Raw genomic sequence first — 19628 nt, 5'->3', positions numbered from 1 at the left:
TATGCGAAGGGGGCGGGCGGCGCCAGACTAATCAGCTACAGCTGTTCCTCCTTACAAGACCATCAGCAACTGCAAAATCATTAACATCTGAAGTCAAACTGATTTATATAATTTTCTAATTGGTAACTACTTATATACAGTGGAAACTGTCCAAGCTGGTCACCTTCGGGCCAAGATTTCTTGGCCTTAATAGGCAGGTGGCTGCTTTAGACAGGTAAATTAGTGTATAAACTTCTCACTAGGGGAATTTAAAGCTGGTCTTTTTAAAGAGGTGGATTTTTTATACAGGTGGCCGCTAAGACAGGTTCCACTGTACATAAGATAGTAGTTTAATTGTATATCTCAAGGTTTTCTGAGCTTGGCAGCCCTGTGTATAGCTATGCCAGTTTGCTCTCTAAAATATTTTGCAGATGGTGGTAGGCCATATTTCACCCAATTCAGACAGACACACACACGCGCGTGACCAGACCAGTCATTGAGTATACAGTGGAATCTCTTAAACTACCAAGTTAAGGACACAATAGAAAATTTTTGGTCAAACAGTTCTAATTGATATATATTTACCTCTGAAAAAAGAAAACAGTAAAATTAACACGGAATCATCCATTATTTTCAGCATTTTCACAAGAGTACAGAGAATACTAGGGGAGAGATAAATTCACCTGTACACTTATAATACCATACAAAACCTCACACAGAGTATAAAAACAGATAAACATTTAGATATATCAACAACAATTATCCCAGTTAGTCTAGCTTTGAAAGCCGAGTTGCAGCTGGCTATGCAGCCAAGCAGTGTACACAGGACTATATATAAATAATCAGCAATTCTTTCGATGCCAACGTTCTGACAAATCAGAGGATTAGCCGGTAGATGTATTGAAGAAAAGCATTAAAAATTAACACAGATCATAACAATACATAGCTACCACATCAACATTTGTATAGACACTTTTGGGTAGGAGGAAGGGGTAAGCAAAAAAAAAAAGAAGAGAAGAATACTCTATGTATGCTTCTGGCAAATTTCAAGTCCAAAGTACCTGTTAGAGGTTCCACTGTTCTTCCAATGAAAAGTGGTCTGACCACACAAGACTCCTAAAATGGTTACACCTTTACTTTCTTCTTTTATCCATCAGCTGTCTTGCTCACTGACAACACAGGAATGGGATGGAACAATCTATAAGGCCTGGTGCAAGCACAATGGTAGTTACACATTGTTCAAAACATGTGACAAGCATGCATTCTGAAGTTCGGTCATAGAAAAGGGGACACACCCACCATGTACTACAAATCTCTGCAAACTATTTTCACTGTTTTGGCACTTGTGATCATTGTATTAAAGTGCAGGACTGCTCTATTAGAGTATATCTTTACAAAGATAAAATACAAGGGCAATGATGCTAGATAAACCATGAATCATCTTGCATGTGTAATTGTTCCAGTTATGTACAATTAATTGTTTATCATCATTGCTCATTAACTACTATTCCAATATTAAAATGTTCCTGTGTCACAAAGTCACAGTATTCTAACAAATTGGGATAATTCTTCACCATTCCTGCTAGTTCACAAATCCCACAATTCCTTATCGTTTGGACATGTCCATACACTAAGGCATCTACTGGACACCTGCCACTAACACACACTGTGACACACAACATAACAAACCCTTGACCACAATTACCTTGTTGAGAAGCTGTGAGCACCATCCTCTAATAATACTGATAAGTTACTTAGCGACTGCCGGCACGATGATATCACCTAAACCACAAGATCACATGACCCTCCAAGCAACTATTGTTAACCTGTGACTCATCCATACGATAAAGAGTATAATTGTTCCATACAAATTTCACTCTGTCCATAACTGGAATAATGTGGTTTAGTGGCCATGGTTTATCACCACCCACTGCTGGCCGGGTATCCTAATAAACCAATAGATCATGTGAGCTAACATGACACACCCACCTTTTTGTATGTGTCGTAGTGCACCCAAGTGAAATATTGCTACAGATCACCATGGTAACAACAGTTACTTGAGCAATAACAATTACCTCAGCAATAACAAGATTGTTAACAAGAGAAGATGTTGCCATGGTATCCGCCTTATCAATATTATCCATTCCAGCAGCCACCCCTACTCCCTATTCTGAGCATGTGCACACTTAGCCAATCATTATATTAGACTAACCTGGGTCTCAATATAATTAGAAATAGCTTCAAACGATGACAAGATCAATGATCCCTGATCAACCGGTATAACCAGGAATGGTGAGGTTCCTACGACAAGCTAAACTAGTATAACCTGATTATGAGGCTCACTTGATGGGGACATATAATCAGCATTGTTACACTCAACCAACTTGTAATGGAACTGACACATATTAAGGTAGCACTAGTACATGTAATATTATACATAGTATAGTGTTTGCTACCACAGTACCTCAATAGCACTGCTTCTAGCATCATCACCAATGGTGGATCTTTCTGTGTACACACATGGGATGTACACCTAGCTAAGAGTACTAGTATACCTTTTGTTAACTTGTATAGTGTCGCTGTTTGTCCTGTCATACCTGCAATAAAATGTCTACCTATAGTGCTAGCACGTGACGGCATTACCCACCAGTAGACAAATACTCGTAGGAAGCAACTAGCCCTTCCATCACACAAACAATCACCTTATTACACCACCCTGCCGTCCTACAAATGAATTCGTCTCCCTGCTGTCTTGCACGTAAATTGAGTTGACTCACGTGAGATAGTTTTGGCGCCTAAGGTGGACAATGCCGAAGGTAAAGACGCAGAAGAAAACTAGGAGGTCGCGACAGCAAGAAGAAGAAGTCTACACCGTTGAAAGAGTAGTAGATAAGCGTCTCAACAATGGTCGGGTAAGTTTTTTTTTTAAATCTTAATGGTTTCATGCTCTTATATTTTCGTGCATTCGTGGCGGAATAAACTCACTTGCTACCACACCAGGTGGAGTATTTACTGAAGTGGATAGGTTATCCCGAGGATGAAAACACGTGGGAGCCTGAAGACAATCTTGACTGTCCAGACCTAATCAGCAAGTATGAAGAAGACCACAGTACCAAGACTGCACCTGCTGCAGGAATGAGCAGCAACCCCAAGGATAGGTTCGATGATATCATTGATGGTGATGTGGACAAGAAGAAGAATGGTAGTGGTGACTTAAAACTTGATGAAGAAACCATAGATGATAACGGACCAGTTGGTTTTGAAAGAGGATTAGAACCTGAAGAGATATTAGGAGCTACTGAACAAGATGGTCAAATATTGTTCCTTATGAAATGGTGAGTGACTGCATCCCATCCCCCAATCTACTACTTAACCACCACTCCCAACACTCAGTAACCAATTCAAAACTTTGAATATATATATATGCCATGAGGGTGGAAGGGCTCAGGACATTTAGGATTTTTTTCTGGTGGCCTTGGTTTTTGCTGTACATTAGTTGTATGCAATTTTGATAAGACTACAAGAGGCTATTGTGCAGTTATAAACCTTAACTAATTTCCAGTGTAGGTATAGCAGTGGGAATCTTAACACAACTACTAAAAGTACTAATTTTTCATTCCTTCAGCTGCTTCACTTGGTTATCTTGTTCCCTTCAGGTGATAACTATTGTAAGCATGGCCAAAGTAACCAAAACAACGCCTACAAGTGGAGTGTTACGAGCCCACCACAAGCTTCAGCACACTACACACACAGGCTTTGCAGTTGAATTATGCCCTAATGACTGTGTGTTGAAGATCCAATGAATATTATGTAATTCACTAAATAGTGCAACACAGTTGGAGTTACCACAAAAAATCTTGCTAGAACAGTAAACTACCTGACTCATAGAAAGTATGAAATGTGTACCAACTGTAAGGCCTAGCTCATTCAATGTTGGGTGATAGAACTATGTTACCTGAAAAACAATTAAATATTACAGCACACACACATGCACTAAGTTCTAGCTACTTGCTAGCATATTGGCTAGTACACACACACACACACACACACACATACAGTTCATGTGTTGTGTACTGTTGCTATAGGAAAGGTTGTGATACAGCGGACTTAGTGTATGCCAGTGAAGCCAATCTGCGATCACCACAAATGGTGATCAAATTTTATGAGAGTAAATTAACATGGCATGATAGCTCAGGTTAGTACATGCTACCAATCACAATGTGTCATTATTAATACCACGTATCCTCAGAGTCCTGATGCTAATGGCACCACTACTACACAACACACTACATACTGATGTTATTTTATTACGGTACACACACACACAACCTGTATAATGTGTTGGTGTACAGTGTAATTCCCTTATATTGTCCCATATGATGATCATCGCTACATGAACATTTTCATTATCTGGTACTTGAGCATGTAGGCATGTTATGTTATAGTATGTTCACGTTGAGCTGAACCCTCAAAAACATTTAATAACTCATGGATGCAATTACACATGATCTTGAAATTTGGCTCATTTGTAGTACTACATGACCCGCTAAAAATATTTCAAATTTTTGTTGTTCAAATGTTAGACACAATATTTACAGTCAATCAAATTTTTCACAATACATTTCCTATGGGGAAGCCATATAAGTACAGTGTCCAATACAGCCCTTTCCCGAACTTGTAATGGAGCCAAACCGAGCCAAACTGTACGTGTCTGTTGTTGACACCTTTGCTGTTACCAATAATCACCTAGTTGGCTGAAATGTTAACTCTGTTGAGAAAAAATCCACTTTTAATTTTTAGGCGTTTTTCAGGATTCAGCTCAACGTGAACATACTATAGTACCTGGGTGTTTTTTTGTGCATGTAAAGGACCAGTGGTGGCTGGAGATGCAGCTATCAAGGAGTAACTACACCAAGAATTTTCATTCCATTATAATTTAACTACCTAGTTAATAAAAGAATAGAAATCTGTACTGCCATTTTGAGTTTTGGCAAGAGTAAATAATAAAAGCAAGAGTGTCTAACTCCAGTATGGGCCATCAAAAATGACAGCCACAAGTTCACAGGCTTCCCTTGGATTTATAGGGAGGGTGTTAATATGCTTTACCTTGCATACACTAACTTTCAAGGGGCTACTCAAAGTCACCACCTCCTAAAGTGTTAACTCACACAATCAGCACTTATATCATAAGCATGAATTTACTATAATATCCAGATTGACTTGTGGCTGTTATTTTTGATGGCCACATACTGGAGTTAGACACTCTTTTCTGGTATTGGTGAATGATATCAATTTTACTCCTGATACATATTCAGTAGTGGGAATGATAGCAGCTATGCCCTAATCCCTTGTGGCTGTAAATAAACTGCACATTTAAAATAGTACACTATGCAATAGCTAAGTTCTTGATGGGAGAAAACATGTTGGCTTGCTGGAGCTATGTCAATGATGCAACAGATAAAACATCACTGGATGAAGATTAAACTCTTGCAGCACTCATGACAGTATATACCCATGCCCCAGTTATTAGGGTTATAGGCTAATACTTCTAGCAAAATGTATCATTCCACTCTATACATATGATAACTCCTATAGCAATATTTTATTAAAATTGTCCCTAGTCATTTGTTCAGCTATTTCTTCTGTAGCCTGTAGAACAGCCATCTTGTACCATGTTAAGGAAATTTGAAGGATGGACAATGGCAATATGTGGGGAATGTATACAGAGTTATAGCCCTATATGTGATGTACTGCTATGTGTTGTGCAACCAAACATGATATTGTGTAGTCCTTTTGTCACATACCCAAGAAATTATAGCCTTTGTTTCTAGTGAGCCTGGATTTTGATGGGAAGACATGTTGCCTTCCTGCAATCTTGGAATGCCTTAAATCATTGGACAGAGACACATGTCCATTTCTCTGATTTTATAAGATCATAGTGCAAAGGATACTCCTCTCTAAAGGAAGGAACAAATACTGTATCCTTGGTGTACACCACAGGACAGTGTAACTTGTTCAGCTGCTCCTCATAAAGACGTGATGTCTTAGGACAGCATGATCGGTGACCCTGCAATAGCACTAACCAGTGAGCCACACCCCTCACACTACAGCAGCTTACCTGCACCATACAATACCCCGTAGGGGATAGTAGTCTCATTGCATTGTCTAGCATATCATGGATTGTTTTCCATAAACCATCTGTGGGATCACATGATTAATGCATTCAAGGACCTCCTCACCTGTAGGTGTGGGTGAGACAGGTACATCAGTGATGTCATAAATAATGTAATCAAACAATTCTCCCTTCTCAGCCATTTCCTTCATCACAGGTACACAATCACTCACAATGATCTACCACAACACAGTATAAAGGGTTACATGTATAAACTATACAAAGAGTTTGTACGGTATTTACTAGTATTATGAACTCTTACTACACTAACCTCATAGTTGTCTCCCTTCAGTTGGTCCATCACATCATCACACACAGACCTCATGTGTTGTCTGACAGCGTCCATAACCATCTGATCTAACTGTGATGTAATGATGATGTCACCTGGTCTTTGTCTGCTCTACTATATACCTCTATCATTGTGACCATCGCTGGGTTGTATGTGAGGATCTCCTTTAGTGCTGCTCCGTCCCCCCCTCCTGTGGATGTGACATGACAATATTATCCTCCCATGTGGTTGTCATAACATTACCTAGTATCAGTATCTTAGAGTTGGTCATGTTGTACTTTCCATTGCCCAATAGTGTCTTTGTGTATATTTCATCACTCTCAGCCAGATCTAAAGGTGGACCACAACACAGTCTGTAGCTACTGGTTCCAAATGATTTTTAAATTTTATAACTTAATTGCTTGGTGGGTTGTCCCTGTTTGGTTGGTACAATTTCTTGATGAGCACTTGATAATTTTGTGCTCAGTCCATCGTATGTACATTACATAGCACACAATATGTGTAGTAGTTGTGTGTGAACTGTGATTATCATTGGCCTTGCAAGAAATCATTGAGCTTGCAAGAATTGATCTTTGAAAGTAGCATCCAGCGTGGACTCAAACTTTGATACCTGTCTCTTCTATTCTACAAATATAAGAGTTATTCAAGACTGAACATGTCACTTTATTAGTTCTGTATTTGACAAAATCTAATTATTTTGATACAAATTTGACCATTGTATTATAGTGTGACTGTTCTATTAGAGTATTGTGACCTTGTTAGTTTGGTTCTCACATTGCCATTAATGTGTAACCACCAATAGGCCCTCCTATGATATAACTACCTTGTGATGGTGTTATTTGGTACCAAAATTAATAATTCAGTTAGCACAAAGTCACATCATCCAAAACTCAAGTTCCTGGGAACCAATAAGCGTCCATATTTTCATACTTTAGAGGTTGTGCAAAGTGGAACTTCAAGCTACTTTAGTTAACTATTCTAACAGACCATACACCCCTCAGTGTTTGATGGAATATCACAACACAGTCACTCACTAACAACGAAGTCAAGAAATAACATAGCTCCAAACTCATTTGAGTGGAAGATGTCAATTTGTTGGTATTGAGACCGAGCAGAGTATAGTCTTTTCGTAAACTGGAATTGTTGCACCTCATCATCACTGATCATGAAGTAGCCAACATGTGGGGCAGCTCCTTTCTGAATAGAGAACTTCCTGCAACAAGTTACAACATGATCATCATAATAACATTTTGAGTACCCCATTACTGTATTGTAGGAGGATCAAAGTAATTCAGTAGCAACAAAGGCAATATATTATACCATATTTAAATAATACAGTACAATTGAAACTGAAGTGCTTGACAGGTTCCAACTACCACAGCAGAGGAGCAAGGTAATAGCCATGGTCAACTTCTACTGACACAGTGGACAGGCATTCGGTTCCTGGCCACTCTGATGCAGCATGGTATAATCAAGCTAGCAATTGGTAAAAATCACTCAATTACTACATTGCTTCACAGTTGAATTTCACCATTCTAGGTCTTTGGAGAAAGCAGTCACAACACTTCAAAACACTAAAACGGTAATTGTTAGAGGCATGGAGAAGTCATATGCATTTTGAGTGGTTTTGTGAGTCATTTGTGAACTTTAGTCATTAGAAGTTACTTTACATTATGCAATAAGTAATGTCTTGGTGATTTTAGCTTAGGATTACTCTGACTGTTCTATTAAATTTCAAAAAGCTGACTGGCTTCTGGAAACCGGTGAAACCCCCTAGAACCATGCCTAACAATACCCTACTTGTGCTTTATCTTCTGTACCTATGGTTCAAATATAGTTAGTTGGCCAACAAGAGCACTTCAGTTGACATTGCATGTGTCACACAATCAGTTTAACAATTGCTGTCTGGTTGTGTGATCCACTGATTGTGGCACTGTGTACATGGTAGGTGACTGCTTTATTAGAGTATTTGCAGTCTTAGAATTCAGTTAAGGCAGCTCAGTTGTCACAACGCCACTGATAAATAGCAACAGTATCATAGCACTTAATTCAAAATACTTAACATGATTTGCAGAAATTTGGGATAATGTATTGGTAGTGATTAATTCATAAAAGTGCCCACCGCATGTGGAGTATGGTTTAAATCAAAGCTTGTGGTAACAAGTGGCATAGGGAGGTTATTCTATAGTTTGATGATGTCGGAAAGAAGGAGTTTCCATAGGTGTTAATTCATTTATATAACCGCTGTTTTGATTTTGTATAGGGTAGAGCTGAGCGATAGTGGCGATTAATTGATTATCGTGATAGCTAATGATCTTGATAGTATACTATCGTGCTATCGCGATCATTATCCATATCTGTGCTTGGTCAAAAATATGGATAACAAAAGGAAATATGATTACGTTGAAGTTCAGAAAACTGTAAAAGACCAGAAGTTTGAGCATGGACAACAAAGATTACAACTGTAACACCAATTTTTAGTGGAGAGTTAGAAAAGCAGATGTGTGGTATGTACGTAATTGGAGTATTCAAGTGTTTGTATATGTGAGGTTGAGTGTTTTTAATAACTGCTAGTAACTATCATGATACTATCGTTATTGTGATATAAAAGTTACTATCAAATCGCATAGGAGGCGGAATGGTGCTAGAGTTGGGGGTGCCCAAAATTTATGTTGGTAGTAGTAAGTGTGCGAATTCTAGGGGGGTCTGGGGAAATTTTGAAAATTAAGTATCAGGAGATTGAATTTTGGGGCATTTTTGGTAGATTTAGCTGTCAATAAAATGGTACATATTTTAATACATGCTTGACTGTTGTATTAGGGTGACTGCTCTATTGGGGTGACTGCTCTATTAGAGTATCTCGATCGTGATTGACCAGTTTCTGGAAACCTTGCAGGAGTTCACGTGATGACTATTGCACAATAAGTTGGGGGTGCTGGAGCACTCCCAGCACCCCCTCTTCCGCCGCCTATGAATCGTGATTATGATAGTTGTACTATTGCTCAGCTCTAACTTTGAGATTGAGACTACTGTCTTACCTTCACCAATTAATAACAATATACAATACAGCTTGAAACTGTGTCCATAGTACTTATGTGTACAAACCAAGAAACCCATTTGCTATGTAATCATGTGAGCAGTCCAAGTATTAAGCTTAAGGAAGTTAATGAACTGAAATGTTTTTTTTGCAGATAACACAAAATAACTGACAGTCATCCATCTACATGAGTATCAAGCAACTAGTTGTATGTTAGGGTTGGTATGCCCCGAGTATACGACTTTAGGGCACGCAACAAGTATTAGCGTTAGGGTTAGAGTCAGGTTCAGCTTTGGTTTCTTCTTCATCTTTAGGTTACATTCTTCTTAAGTCACATTTATAAGATAGAAAAGTAGAGGAGTGGGTAGCTAGCAGCAGCACAGTGGTTAGCACACAGGCCAAAGACACTGGTGGCCCAGGGCTCGAGCCCCAGGTGAGGTTTGTATGTGTGTGTGTGTTTTCGTTTTAGTAGCTGTTGGTTCAATAGCTGGTACAGCCTATTGAACCGCTTTCGGTTCAGTAACCAGCCACTGCCTAAGCTTAAATAAACTTCACCCCAAATATCATAATCATGTTGAATTATTTAATAAAATGTCACTTACCATTGAGATATGGTGGCTACTATGGCTTCACTGATGGCGGTCTCCACCGCGGTCAAATCCTACAGCGTCACGAGGGGGCGCGCGTGGCTAATAATCAAGTGTAATGGTACTTACTTTAATTAGCGGGTTTTCCTTCGGTTGCACAATATCTACACAAACTAGTCCATTATCGTACGCCTCCGCTGTAAACCTGCTGTTTGAAACTTATAGACGCACCCGATAACATGGGGGTTTGCTTACCTTCCACCATCACTCAGAAACATTAGCAACGGCTTAGCATTGGCTCGAAATGTCTCCGTTACCCGTCCCTGTAAACCATGACGTAAGAGAATTTGTTCTATTTCATTGAGAGCGCTATAAGCTGCTGCAGATGCGCGCTCTTCCAGGTTGAATTGCAGTATGGTATGCGTCAACGCCATTATTATAAGGGGCACGTGCAATACATAGAAGTGGGCGTGTGTAAAAAATGACATCGCTCTTTAAAAAGAAACAGCCGAAGCACGTCAGCGCAGCCTTTGGTTCAGTATCAGAGGTGGAACAACATTTGGCTGAATCAGAGTTCAATGTTGGTAAGATCCAAGAAATCCAGAACAAGTTTGCCGGAGGAGAGGTAGGAGGCATTAATTAGAATATTTACTATGCTCTGTATCACGTGACAATAGATACTGCAGATCCCAGGCAGAGTGTTTGTAAGGGAAGGGGCACTTGTGAAGGTGTGTCGTAAAGGACCAAAGAAGCGTCAGTTCTTTTTGTTCAACGATGTTTTGGTGAATAATTGAAAGTGGTAGTATGCATTGTACCATAGTGATCATTAGGTGTATGGGTGCATATTACCCAAGAATCGCTATGGTAACCAGCACATCCTGCCATTGTCTCAAATGTCAGTCAGCGACACGTGTCATTTCCTACCATCGATTGACTATGGACCTGGTGACATGCAACTAGGTGTGTAGTGTATATATAGTGTAGTATTTATTGTATACACAAGCACGTAGTTATAGAGACTGGTATATATTGTGGATTCAAACAGCTTCCCCTTGGTGCTTATAATTCATAAACACCACCCTGAAATAAAAGACACGCAAGACTAATTTTGCTACCTGCATGTTTTATAGCTTTTAAATTGTCCTAATTCCGATTTCCAAAAAAAATGTTAGTCTGGCTTTGAAACTGCATGCAGTGTTGCTGATTCTATTTGGAAATTTATATAAATGGAATTGCTGGATCCACAACAGGATTCTGACAATTGCTGTTGCCAAGTAACCCTTGAGTGGTATAGAGTGTATAGTACTACCTAATGATAGTGTTTACAATGCTCTTGTATGTGGGGCCAGGAAAGTATTAACACTGTCTAGTATACCAGCTGTAGTGTGAGAGCACTGTAAGCATTTGTGACCAACTCCATGGTTTGCACCATTTCTGAATTTGCTTAGCGTCCAAGAATTGGTTGGAGTCGTTTTAAAAGTTAAAATATTGGTTATTACTCGTTGCTACTAGAACTTGTTCTAGTTACACATTGACATGTGTCCAATTCATGTTAGTCATGTTTAGCCAGTCAACACTTCTAATGGTCATGAAATGTAAAGGTCATGTGATTAGCTTAATATCTATTAGAATAGTTTCTTGTGCTGGCTTCCTGTATTGGCTGTAGCAAGGATTGTAGGGTAGTGTATGTGGTATACAAGATGATTGTTGTCAGAAGATAAGTTATTATTTCGTTACAATGCAAAGGTAATATTATTACTTACTTTTTGGCAAAAATATATATGTGTTATATTGCTGTGAAAAGTAATAATATGTGACGTGTTACCCCCCACAGTAGCTATCAAGGTTTGTAGTTTTGGGATTATAGTGGTAGACAACATCAGACACTTAAACAAATGCACACAAAAAAATTAGGAATTTTCAACTAGAGTAGGGACCATAACACATCGATTAAAAGTACTGAAACAACCTGGAGTAGTGCACAATATTAAATCACAGTAAAACAATAAGCAGTGTTATATCCCTACTCTGTTCAAGATGCCATAATGGAAGAGCACAGTAGGGATGTAACACTTCTTATTGTTATACTGTGATTTGATATCATGCACTACTCCAGCTTGTTTCATTACTTTTTATCAATGTGTTATGGTCCCTGCTCTAGTAGAAAATTCCAAAAAAATTGTGTACTTGTTTGTTAACATTTTTTTGTAAAATAAAATTAGTATGACTGGTACAGTGAACCCACGCATACTGCATCAAAAGAAAGAAACGGTGCCACACGCCCCAGCTATCAATTATGATCTTTGCAACGAAAATCATCCGTATTTTTCATAGTGGCTACTTTGATTGCAGAGGTGGTTTTTGAGCAGTTCTTGATTCGTAATACTGTGTAACGGGTAAAAGGAAGCCATCACGTGCTACCGTCAAATCGACACTTTACTGTCAGCAAATAGGAAGACACTGGTAAGTCCATAAAGAAGGCCTTGTACGTACTATGGTATGCCAAAAGGCACCTCTCGGGCTGAAGCAACGTAAACAGTGAAAAAATCAAGCCCGTAGCCTTAACCGTTATTGAGTTATGCTTGTCTGAAGGCATCAATCAGTCAGTCACTAGAAAATTCTGTTTAATAAAAATTTTGTTGAAAGTATTTCAGGTCGATCTGAAGGCTTGTTTGGGCTTAGGTTTTACCTAACCAATACTGCTTCATCGTTGTCAGGGAAAAGTGAGGCTGATTTTTTGGTGATGTTTTTTCATGGGCCACGTCCACACCTTTGTGGTCCCTACTATACAGTACTATCGTACTGTATGATGAGTTTGCCGGTCATGCTTGTAACATCAGTCTAGTAGTACTTGTGAAATGAACTTATACTAGTGATCTTCCTACCAACAAATATTGGCCAGAAACCAGCTTGTGGTGATTTTTTGAAACATTGTGATACCATATAACCAAAAGAATTAATCTACGAAAATTATGAAAAAAACAGGCCATTTTCAAAAATAAAATTTCGTATTTTGTCAATTTAAGAAATGGTTATTCTAAAATATTTTAAAAGAGTTGAAGTGAAGAAAACTGAGAAGTTTGATTGTATCCTACTGAAAAATGATGGTCCTTTAACTACATTGATGTCATCATCAGCTATACAGGCTGCTAACTCAGCCGTTCGTACAAAGATGCTGGAGAGCAGTTCACGTGTGGCTAATGACGATGAAAACAGTGATGTCAGTAAGGCAAGACATCGTGGTAGCTACCAGTTTTTCACTCCAATGGAAAAGGTAGAATTTGGAAGAAGAGAGCTCTGCTGGGTACAGAATTATGTCTACAATTCGATACTTCGCAAAGATCGATCGTGAAATGGAGCGAACTCTTTCACCTAGCACTTTGTTCGCCTGGAAAGAAAACTATCTCAGGGAGTTAGCCAAAAGGAAGAATGACGAATTACTAGAAGTAGAAGAATTGCCACCCAAGAAGCGAGGTAGGCCCTTATTGGAAAGGAACTAGGTGCTCAGATGCAGTTGTATGTGACAGAGTTGCAGAAAAACGGGGCTGTTATTAACACTGCAATTGTGATGGCTACTGCTGAAGGACTTATTCAGCACCATGGTGTTAGTTTGCTAGCTAAACACAGGGGACCTATTGCTATGCCAGATCGCTTCTGCTAAGGATGTATTATGTTAAGCAGCGTGGAAACACGAAAGTGAAAGTAAATCCTTCTGACTTCTAGGAACTCAAGGTTCAATTTGCTTTTGATGTCAAATCCGTTGTAGAGATTCCAGGCAGTTTGGTTATAAATTGGCATTGAAATAACTAGTTTTGGCTAATTTGAGTTAGCTATAAAGATTCACAACAGTCCAGCTCTGCGAAAACCATTGATGGCAAATTCAGGGTGAAGTCGCAAATGATCTGACCGCCTAATAATCCAAGCAGCACTCAGTGGCTTCACTATGGTTAGATGTAGGTCTACTAGTTGTATCTTTTCGCTGGTGTTAATCTGGCTACAATTCTGGCTAGTATATCAATCATGAATCTCTCCTCTTAGAAACTGCTTCACAGACTTGTTTTCGGAGATATCTGGAACTGGAGCCACAAGTATGTGATTTTCTTTGAGCACTTGTAAAACAGTGTGCCTTGAATCTATCAAAGATCACGAGACAACTGTGATTGGTGGGGAGGTTTAACTCTTTCCTGGTCTTGTTAGCGTATGGCAGCAGGATTTCATCAATGTACTACAATGTGGTGACTTCATTTGCCCAGTAATTCTGAGTGCAAGTTACGTATTCACTTTAGGAATGCACTTGCTTGTCTTCCCAGCATAAATTACTGGCAAATACTTTCCACTCTTTGTCACACCCAACACCAGAGTGATCTGGCGCTTATCATCCAATGCAGTTATTTCAACCCGTTTTGTTGCCTTCTCTTTCCATGATCCAAGAGCTGACTGGCACATAATTAATACCAGTGTGGTCTACTGTACGTTGTTTTTAATGCTGTCATTTTCGTTGTGTAAGATGTCTCTGGATGATTTTTAAATGTGGAACTTTAGGTGGTGCTTGTCACTTTTGGGAGGATCTCTACTAAGTTCTTGTTCTGGGTAGTATAAAGCAGACAATTTGAGGTGGTAGCCTACTCAAATGCAATGTCATCTTGCGCAAGTGATTAAAATCCTTAAGTTGGACCTTTTGTAGACGCATGCATTAAATGTGATGCTCATACTTTATCAATGACAAATATTATGAAAGTGTTACTCTTGATGATAATCATGGCTATAACAAAGTTATGCTAATTGTCTAAATGTTTATAACTTGATAAGCTTAAAGTACATTCACTAATCCATAACAGGAAAGCTAGTCATGCTCTTCCTTTCAAAACAATCAACAAGATGACCTCATCTTCTCTTCATCAAACACAATTTGGCTTGGATTTTATATTGCCATACTACATGTTGCTATTGCAAACAACCCACAATTGTTAGAACCTGCTGACTGCTTTTGCACACGAGCCATTCTTATCTTAGGAGCTTCAAATATGTTTGTAATCATGGTTTTGACTATGTCATCTATGAATCGTAAATCATAACATCACCACTGGGATTCTGCTTAAATGCTGTGACCCAATGGCAAGCACAGCAGTGGATTATTTGTAAGCCTGTTTGTAGCTTGGTTGGCAATGACTTGTATTGCTGCAATGTAGAAAAAAACTTAGGGTGTTGAGCAAAATTGATGTGTTTATCAGTTAGGGAGAAACCGGGAGATAGTAAAGTTTCTTTGTCAGTTATCAGTAAGGTTGACCTACCAAATCATACCCAAATGGAATCTTCCAGCTCTATTTTAGTAGTACACCCGGCTTTATCTGTTAGATCTGGTAGGGCAATGGAAACTTCCCTTGGTATAAAAAGGTTACAAGGAGTAGAGATTCGTCTAGGGATGTGGCACACTACTCCAATACCTGGTTTTATAACAGAAACTGCATACATATTGTAGATATTATCAGCTTCACGGTGATGATCTAGCTGTTCTCCTACTGTACTGGTCCAGATATCTTTATAAATGTGGTATCCACGAATAGCAGATTCCATTGTAAACAATGCATCACGATCATGTGGCACAGCCATTACAACACGCGTGACAAAATTGTGAATCCACGTCTGGTTTTGCACGTTAGTACTGGTCTCGTCTCCAGCCGCCCACATGCTTGATAGACAGCGCATGAGCAGATATAGACTAGTACCTGATGATTTTCGGGGGAAATTTTTTGAAATATATGGGAGTAAACATTTTTTTGGAAATTTTTTTTATTCATAAATTTCTGATTATACAGTATATATGCAGTAGCACAATTAGAACCCTAGAAGCGACTGTTCTATTAGAGTTTTTGTCAACCATTGAACTCTTTGTTATCAAGTGTACAATAAACAGTACTTTGTATGGGCTCCATTTAATTCACTTATTTGATATTTTTGTGTATATAAGTTAGATTTTATTTGGGCTTGAGACTATTCATGTACTCTTGCATTACAGACTTACTTTTGCTCTTTGTTGTGTTGAATGTCTGCTTTTGTACAAATATCTTGGCTAGCAAGAGAATCTTAGCCTTTTTTTTTGTTGTCTAGTAAAAAATTGACACTACACTGTTTAGTGTTTACAAAGGTAACAGTTTTATTTCATACAGTACAATCAAGAGTATTTACTCTTAACAATCAAGAGTTTGTATTATGAACTCTTGCACTACGTGCAATAGTACTGTACATTAGGGATCATGAAGGTTTGGGTTTTCCCAGCCAAAAATACCACCCAAAAACCACAATACCACCCTGGTGCCTTGGTATAACCAAGAGTTCATAATATAAAAAGAGGAGAGTGTCCTACTTCAGTATAGCCTGTACAAACATGTATCTCGAAGTAATACAGTAAAACTTTGATTACTTTAGGATATCATCTCAACACATAAAGTGTTAAGGAGCGCTGACAATGTCATCAGTGGACTGCTTATTGAAGCCATAACTACAACAGTCATTGAAACTTAATTAATGTTGAGTAGAGACCTGACCAACTAGCACATTGAAAGTGACTATAGGTATTGCACCATAACTTTGAAATTTGTGTTTGTACAGGCTATACTGCAGTAGGACACTCTCCTCTCTTTTTATATTATGAACTCTTGGTATAACCAAGAGTTCATAATATTATAGGGGGGAGAGTATCCTACTTCAAAGTATTAAAGTCATATCCTAGAGAAACCAGTGTTTTACTGAAATTCTTCCATCATTACTTCATGATTCACACGTTTGTACAGGCTATACTGAGTGTTGATGATACCTCCAATGATTTGCTTATTGAAGCCACCCTACAACAATATTTGTAGCTTTAGGCTAAAGCCTGACCAACTAACACATTAAAGGTGACTATAGGTATTGCATCATAACTTCACGATTCAGCATTTGTACAGGCTATACTGCAGTAGGATACTCTCCCCCCTATAATATTATGAACTCTTGGTATAACCAAGCCCAAAAGGACAACCCTACCAATAGATTGCTATAAAATTTCTACTGACTGGCCTGATGCCTTCAGACAAGGGTAACTCGATGGCTTTTGGACAGCACATACAATGCACGCATCATGGACTTATCTTTGTCCTCCTTTATGTTCCATTTCTTTTTGCTGACAGCCCAAGGTGTCAATTTGTGGTAGCATAATAGCTTCCCTGCATTTGAAAATGGGAATTGTCTATTTTCTGTGGTGACTGGATTGATTGTAGAGGCGCTTCTCCTACTGTTCTTCATTTGTAACTCTGTAAAACAAGCTGAACACCGCTGAAAGCAATGCGTAACACTTTCAAGTCAGTAATTGATGGTTGGGGGTGCGTGTTCAGTCAAAAACATTACCATGGCACCATCCTACAACAAAGAAGATGATCGCACTTTATCCCTTGTGACCTTTGATTAAGGAATAGATAAGCTACATAACCGCATAAATTTTCAACATACAACAAGGAACGCACTCACTACAAATCATTGTGCATCCTTTTGCATTCATATTGTCATTGTGCATCCTTTTGCATTCATATTGTCATTGTGCTTGTCCGACATTGATTTAATCGTGTGAAATCTATATATCAACTGAATCGCCATCATGCGAGAAGCAACATAACACCAAGAGAAAGTCGATACGACGAAGTACGGCCAAGTTATGGCCTTTTATACATTGTTATATGAAGAAGGAAGACAGTTGCTGATTGAGATTCTCTAATAGAACAGTCACTGCAGAATAAAAATGGTGTATGAAAAATGTCAACAACAAAAAACTTACAAACATTCAAATCAGGGACCTCCATATTGAAAACCAAAATCCTTAACCACTGAGCTGCTGCTACTATCTGTTTTTCTAAGCGATCGGATGAATGCTTCTTGATATATACTTGTTTGTAGCCACCAATGTAAATTGGCAAAAGTATTGTGCATTCTCAATGTTGTTTTTTTTAAATCAAATCCAGTTTTCTGTTTATATCGAGTTATATAATCATGTATGATTTTTGCACAGTAAAACTAATAAACAAATCCTTTCTTTTGATGCGGTATGCATGGGTTCACCAGTCATAATAATGTTACAAAAAGGTAAACAAACAAGTATATGGGAAAAAATGTTCCCAGTCTGACAAAATCAGTCTTATAGCCTGTCAAATTTTGACCATAATTTCAAAGTTTGAAAATCAATAACTTTTTCTGTCAACATGATAACTATTTAACATTTTCACCACTTATGTACAAAATTTATGGAGATTTTCCTGAAACTTACAGAATTGTTATAGGTTACACAGAAATGGATATGCACAATATTAAGCAACCACATGTATTTTCCAGCTATAAGACTGATTTTGTCAGACTTGATCACAAATTAAGAATTTTAATTAAGGATTGTGAAAATACAGGATTAAATTTTTAACTGGTATATCTAGGTGTAGGCAACCTCCCTTGTTTCTCTACTTTTTTCCATGATCCCTTAAGTTCTTTATACTCATACAATTTGTATGCTGATTAGCCTGGCATCAGTGAGTTTACTAATGAAATTTCCTAGTTACTTCTATAGTAGGGATCATAGAATAAAGCCATAATAGTACTCCACTAACTTTAGTCCATTAGTGCATGTACACAGTATAGCCAGGTGATGTGGTAGTCACATACCTGGTTGCTGTTGTTGCTTCCCTGAGCAAGAAATGCCCCTACTGTCTTATCTCACTTAGCAGTATTGGGGTCATTGTGAACTTCATGTTCTGTGGCCTCTATCTGTGATACTTGGATGGTCCTCCTTTCTTATTACTAGTCCTGTCCCAGGAGAATTTGTCTGCACAGGCATTAGTGCTCGAGTGGTGCACAATCATCCCAGTGGGCAGTAATATGTGTGTTACTCAGCTGCTATGTAGAGGCATTGTTTTGCTTTTTGTGTGTACACACACATGCACGAGTGAACACACTTGTCTGTGTGTGTTTGTGTGTGGTGTGGTGTGGTGTAGTCTAGTTAGTATGATGTGTATAGCATGAAGTATGGTTTAATTGTTTTATAACATTTTACCTACAGAAGAAGAAATGGCATTTCAACTCAATCACACAGACAAATCATTTCATGTATTTGCCAACTCAATTGCAGACAAGAATAATTGGATAGCTAACCTACGTAAGAATATTGGTAAGGCTTCTCAGGGTAAAGGTATGTTGCAAGTGTTATTACTAGCTTTGAAATATGGTGCACATTAATTAGATAATGATCCACTGCTTGTAAGAGCAGTCTGGGTACCTGATGCCATGACAACAGCTTGTATGCAATGTCAGCAGAAATTCTCAACATTTATTAGAAAGGTATTGGTAAACATGTGATGTTGTTACTATGGTTATCACACGTAGCATCATTGCCGGCAATGTGGCAAGGTGGTATGTTCCAACTGTTCACAGAATCGTGTGGAGCTACGGCAGCGAGTACACGTGACTGATTCTAGCTATAAGCCTGAGCGTGTTTGTGATGGTTGCTATAACAATCTAACAGTACGGCAAGACGAGCCTCCTCCAGGTACA

The 19628-nt window shown here is 38.6% G+C and overlaps 4 protein-coding genes across 9 annotated transcripts in view; 2 read left to right on the top strand and 2 right to left on the bottom strand.

The window, feature by feature from the left end:
• Window positions 1–1379: 1379 nt before the first annotated feature.
• LOC136268540 (metaxin-2-like) lies at window positions 1380–2893 on the bottom strand. 3 transcript variants are annotated; one of them, XM_066063914.1, is made up of 10 exons: window positions 2682–2879; window positions 2535–2576; window positions 2444–2487; window positions 2323–2395; window positions 2192–2280; window positions 2055–2144; window positions 1969–2007; window positions 1806–1925; window positions 1685–1761; window positions 1380–1635 (listed from the first exon to the last, which is right to left on the bottom strand). In XM_066063914.1, exons 2-10 carry the CDS (start codon window positions 2572–2574, stop codon window positions 1467–1469), a joined length of 741 nt encoding a protein of 246 aa, XP_065919986.1. In that variant the 5' UTR covers window positions 2575–2576; window positions 2682–2879; the 3' UTR covers window positions 1380–1466. The 3 variants fall into 3 exon arrangements, with proteins under 3 accessions (XP_065919986.1, XP_065919985.1, XP_065919987.1); XM_066063913.1 differs by having other exon boundaries at window positions 2627–2876; XM_066063915.1 differs by having other exon boundaries at window positions 1417–1645; window positions 2627–2893.
• Window positions 2727–4377, top strand: LOC136268541 (chromobox protein homolog 1-like). The gene is made up of 4 exons (XM_066063916.1): window positions 2727–2891; window positions 2980–3314; window positions 4065–4174; window positions 4229–4377. The coding sequence occupies exons 1-4, from the start codon at window positions 2787–2789 to the stop codon at window positions 4234–4236; spliced, it is 558 nt and encodes a 185-aa protein (XP_065919988.1). The 5' UTR covers window positions 2727–2786; the 3' UTR covers window positions 4237–4377.
• A 1134-nt stretch (window positions 4378–5511) lies between these two features.
• Window positions 5512–10532, bottom strand: LOC136268535 (spermine synthase-like). 2 transcript variants are annotated; one of them, XM_066063904.1, is made up of 11 exons: window positions 10320–10532; window positions 10194–10272; window positions 10080–10138; window positions 7475–7653; window positions 6684–6770; window positions 6563–6630; window positions 6423–6512; window positions 6219–6330; window positions 6098–6177; window positions 5931–6046; window positions 5512–5643 (listed from the first exon to the last, which is right to left on the bottom strand). In XM_066063904.1, the coding sequence occupies exons 1-11, from the start codon at window positions 10496–10498 to the stop codon at window positions 5613–5615; spliced, it is 1080 nt and encodes a 359-aa protein (XP_065919976.1). In that variant the 5' UTR covers window positions 10499–10532; the 3' UTR covers window positions 5512–5612. The 2 variants fall into 2 exon arrangements, with proteins under 2 accessions (XP_065919976.1, XP_065919977.1); XM_066063905.1 differs by having other exon boundaries at window positions 10194–10269.
• LOC136268532 (uncharacterized) overlaps window positions 10503–19628 on the top strand; it is a 10660-nt gene continuing 1534 nt past the window's right edge. For 2 of the 3 annotated variants that reach the window (XM_066063898.1, XM_066063897.1), the window contains exons 1-6: window positions 10504–10689; window positions 10742–10846; window positions 10895–11024; window positions 19138–19266; window positions 19318–19415; window positions 19461–19623. In XM_066063898.1, coding sequence (XP_065919970.1) covers window positions 10546–10689; window positions 10742–10846; window positions 10895–11024; window positions 19138–19266; window positions 19318–19415; window positions 19461–19623 — 769 coding nt within the window. In that variant the 5' untranslated portion in view covers window positions 10504–10545. Of the gene's footprint in view, window positions 10690–10741; window positions 10847–10894; window positions 11025–19137; window positions 19267–19317; window positions 19416–19460; window positions 19624–19628 lie in introns of all 3 variants that reach the window. The other variant, XM_066063899.1, reaches the window with a different exon arrangement.

Source organism: Dysidea avara, chromosome 10 (genome assembly GCF_963678975.1).
Source record: "Dysidea avara chromosome 10, odDysAvar1.4, whole genome shotgun sequence".
Taxonomy (NCBI): domain Eukaryota; kingdom Metazoa; phylum Porifera; class Demospongiae; order Dictyoceratida; family Dysideidae; genus Dysidea; species Dysidea avara.
The sequence above is the reverse complement of the archived record's forward strand: the minus strand, read 5'-3'. Positions and strand labels throughout refer to the sequence as shown.